We start from the raw sequence: 4,284 nt of genomic DNA on the forward strand, positions 1-4,284 counted from the left end.
AATGATGCATTTTCACAGTATTCTTGCAGAGCGTTTTATACAACCAAATAGATGAAGTTGTGTGGCATTTTATAACTGAGACGCACGCAAAAAGATGCCTTTCGCAGGCCAAGCCAGGCAACCGAAGGCAGGAGAAATTGCCAATATCTCAAAATAGATAAAAGCCATTTTAAAGCTGAAATGCAGTATTGTCAATCAAAAAGCATGTCAGAGTTTACTTTGCAGAATGGTTTTCTTTGTTAGTTTATTTTTTTAAAAAAAACAAGTCAAGCACACTTAAAATTGATAGCATTTTAGATCTGATGCAAATATGAAAAATGTAGTACTTAGTAGGGTGTTGTGTTCTTGCAGTTATCATCATGGATTTATTTTAATGTCTTTTGCTCTAGGATCTAGACTCAATACTAACGTGTTCTCATTGGAATAAAGGCAAAGGATCTTGACCCTGAAAATTATAAAACTTACATTATAAGCTCTGTGAGATTGAGACTGTACCTGACTTATCCACCGCTGTATCCCTGACACTTCTCATGGTGCCTGACATAGGTATTTGTTGCATTAATGAATAAGCGAGTGGATGGAATGGAATAGACTCAGGGAAAGTGGATTTGCTCAGTAGAACATTCCCTCAGAAGCCATGGAGTTGGTTCAGGTGCTCATTTGTACTTCCGGAGGATCTTCTACTTTGAATCCACATGCCACTTTTAATGCAGATTTTAAAAAAGACTCCTCGTCATTCTTTTCAGACTGTTACTTTCTGATTATATAGCCACCAAAGCGGCTGTTACGGTTACGGAAGTGATAGAGTTAGTTTCTCTCAACATCCAGCAGAGGTCTGGCTGCCTGCCACTTTTAATGCAGATTTTAAAAAAGACTCCTCGTCATTCTTTTCAGACTGTTACTTTCTGACTATATAGCCACCAAAGCGGCTGTTACGGTTACGGAAGTGATAGAGTTAGTTTCTCTCAACATCCAGCAGAGGTCTGGCTGCCTGTGGAAGAGCAGGTGCAGAAAGTCTTGATGTTATGCTCAAGGGCGGACAAAACACCTTTGCCTGACCTCATGTGACCGTCTGATTCCAGGAAGAATCAGAGTCCCTCTAAATCATAGATGAAAGTCATCTTTGATTTAGAAGAATGAAATATTGATAAATCTGCATTTATTAGGAGATGGAATAAGAGACATACATATGTATATGTATGAACAAGCAATAACAATCTTATTTTAGAATATAAAGCTCCTTAAAGTAGAAAAAGAACAAGATTGCATATAGATATTTGTTTAACATGTCTTGAACCATTTGTGAATTTATATGATGAAATAATATATGGATTATTCTGTTAATGTAAACTCGGCTAAATTACACATGAGATTTTAAAATAATACATAATTATCAATCATCTGTGACTATTAAACACATCTCTCAGCTTCTATAAATGTCATCATAATAATGCCACAAAAATTTTCATTTCTATAACCTAAGATGCAAGGAATAGAACTTTTTCACTTAGCAGCAGTAATAGTGAATCACAGTAAATATTGAAACTGAAATAATAGTAAAATATTTTAAAACTCCATTAATTCATAGATTCAATTAATGCTAACTTGAAGTTTACCATTTGTCCACCTCCTAAAAGTGAAGAGTGTAGTAAATACAATTGCAGGTAGTCTCTCTTTATCTACTAGAAAAGAACCAACTGTTTCTAAGCATTTTGGAAGCATTCAGTTATCTATAAATGACTGGCCTAACTACGCCTCCTTCTTATTTTTTCCTCACAGCAGGCTCCTGGGGATCTCTGAGTATCAGCTCTGTGTGGCTGGAATGTTGCTATTTTGAGTATGCACTTGGAGGGTTCAGAAGAGCAGCATGAACAAAGCTTGACCCTGGACCCAGAACTGGGTTCAATGTCAGCTCTACTGCCTCTTAGCTGTGTCTCCTAGACATGTTATTAACGTCTCTAAGCCTCAGTCTCCTTTTTATAAAATGGGAAGAGTAACAATACCTACCTCACAGGGCTAAGATGATTATGAGTTAATTCATAGAGTGACTCTGGCTTTAGTAAATGCTCAGTAAATGTTAGCTGCTAATATTATTATGGAAGCCAGAAAGGAGTATGTCCCCAGGGATAGCCAGTGATTTAGATCTACTGGTAACATTCACTGGCTTCCCCCAGTTAGCCACAGTTAGTAGCTCCCTGTGTCAAAACGAACAGGGAATGGAGTTGAGACACATTCATTGTGGTGCTTGTTCACCATTTCTCCCTCCTTCTACTTACAGGTTTAAGATAGGCGACATTGCTCTGACGAATGTCATTCAAAAGCTGATCTCTGGGAGTGATTTCCACCAACGGGGGTGGTCTGTTCCTCGGCACTGGTTTGAGTGTTCTGATCACATCTTTGAGGTTGGTTTTCTCAGGTGGTTCTCTGGCCTCGGGCATCCGCGATTTGCGCTGGATTCTTTTTAGCTTCACCATCTGGAAGGAGTCAGGGTCGGTCCTGTACTGCGGAGCCTGCGATGGCTTTTTCATCATTTCGTTTCTTCGACTAAAGGGGACTGCTTGGGGGTGGGGAGGTTGAGGAGGAGGCTGGAGGAACTCCTGCATTTGGGCATCTGTCATCGGTCCTCCCAACCTCTCCCACATCCCAGGGGGCAGCCCCAACCCATTCTCCAATATGGCTATTAACTTTCTCTGCTCTTTGAGTTGCTGTTGTTTTTGTTCTTCTTGTCTTCTCTGCCTTTGTTTATCCTGATTCCTGGTGAGCAGATTGGTCACCACCATTCTGGGCCCAGGAAGCTCAAAATGGTAGCCCATCTTCAGGAGAGTGTTATTGGCCTTCAACAGCCTGGATATTTCCATTTCAGCTTGGTGGCCCAACATGTGCCTCTGATTGTGAAAGCGAAGTTCGGTTAGTGTCTCATTAAACTGGAGACACCTCATGATGGCCACAATTCCTTTACCTGTGATGAAATTAGACTCGATGTTGAGCGTGGTAATACTCCTGTTTTCACGCAACATGTTGGCCAAGGCAAACGCTACATTCTCATCGGCACCCACATTCGCTAAACTGAACGTCTTGATGTGTTTGTTTTTCTTCATGGCATTGACAAAGTCCAGGAGCATTTCCCTGGGGATGTTTTCAATGTTGTTCAGGTTGAGTTCCTTCATGGCAGGATCATTTTGTCTGACGCGCCTCAAGCTGCCATCCAGGTCTGTTTGGTTTCCTGAAGGCCTTGCACTTACCTTCAAAAAACTAGTATCTAGAGCTAACTTCTTCGGATCTAATTTTGATATTTTTTTCTCACTTTTTTCCTGGGCCTCTGGTCTGGCTGTCTGTTCTTCCAATGCTTTATTTGTTGCTGGTTGGCAATTGCTCTCGCAGTTTCTGGTTTGCTCTTTTGCTTCCTCTTCCTCATCTGTGTTTGTTTCTTCATCACTTTCTTCATCATCTTCTCCTTCATCATCTTCGTCTTCATCTCCATCTTCATCTTCATCATGGTCATCACCTGTTTCTTGGACATTGTTGCTGTCCTTTGAAGCTCTCTTATTTGCAGCTATTTCACTATTGAGCATTTCTTTTAAAAATTGGGACATGTTTTTATTACCTTTGCCTATTTCTTCATGCTGTTCTTGAGTGTTTCCCTAAAAGAAAGGTTTATGACAGTTAGAATACATAACAGGGAAGAAATATGAAGTAGAGCAATATCTACTGGAGACAATAAGTATTATTTCATTGGCATGTGTGTGTATATGTATAAACACACATATGATATATAAAGGTTTATACACGTACAGGAAAAAAATCAGTTGAAATGTTTACCAAATTAGTCGTTATTTCTGAGGAAGGGAGAGAACCACTAAGAAAACTCTGAGGAGGGGAACTTTTTAGATTATATAATTCTAGAGTGTTTGAGGTTTTTTTGCTTTTTGTTTTTTTACAAAGCACAAATATTAGTTGCATCAACACATTCAGGCAAAATAAATATGACTTTTGTAGACACACACATTTTTAGCTGTGTTTATATCATCCCACATATTAAAATGAAATTAATTTTGTTTTCAGATTCCATATTGTTTCTTAAAATGCTGTTCAATTCCAGAAGATGCTAAAAAAATTGTTTTGAAGACATAGAGTTGTTTATTGATATATTAAAGTCTTTGTTTTGTATGTAGCTGAATAGGCATCTTTGTACTCAACAGCCCTGGGTTACATGATAATTTCCTTATTGCCCGAACTAACATTTATATTCCTAAAATGTCTGCTAATGCAGTATAGCATGTACGT

At 38.9% G+C, this 4,284-nt stretch overlaps 1 protein-coding gene across 1 annotated transcript in view; it reads right to left on the reverse strand.

The window, feature by feature from the left end:
- Nucleotides 1-4,284, reverse strand: part of LMOD3 (leiomodin 3 (fetal)) — a 12,524-nt gene that overhangs the window by 5,683 nt on the left and 2,557 nt on the right. The window contains exon 2 of the mRNA XM_008567200.1: nt 2,277-3,641. Within this exon, the coding sequence (XP_008565422.1) occupies nt 2,277-3,641 (1,365 nt within the window). The remainder of the gene's footprint in view (nt 1-2,276; nt 3,642-4,284) is intronic.

The sequence above is a fragment of the Galeopterus variegatus genome, unplaced genomic scaffold (assembly GCF_000696425.1).
Source record: "Galeopterus variegatus unplaced genomic scaffold, G_variegatus-3.0.2 Scaffold303, whole genome shotgun sequence".
In the NCBI taxonomy this organism is placed as follows: domain Eukaryota; kingdom Metazoa; phylum Chordata; class Mammalia; order Dermoptera; family Cynocephalidae; genus Galeopterus; species Galeopterus variegatus.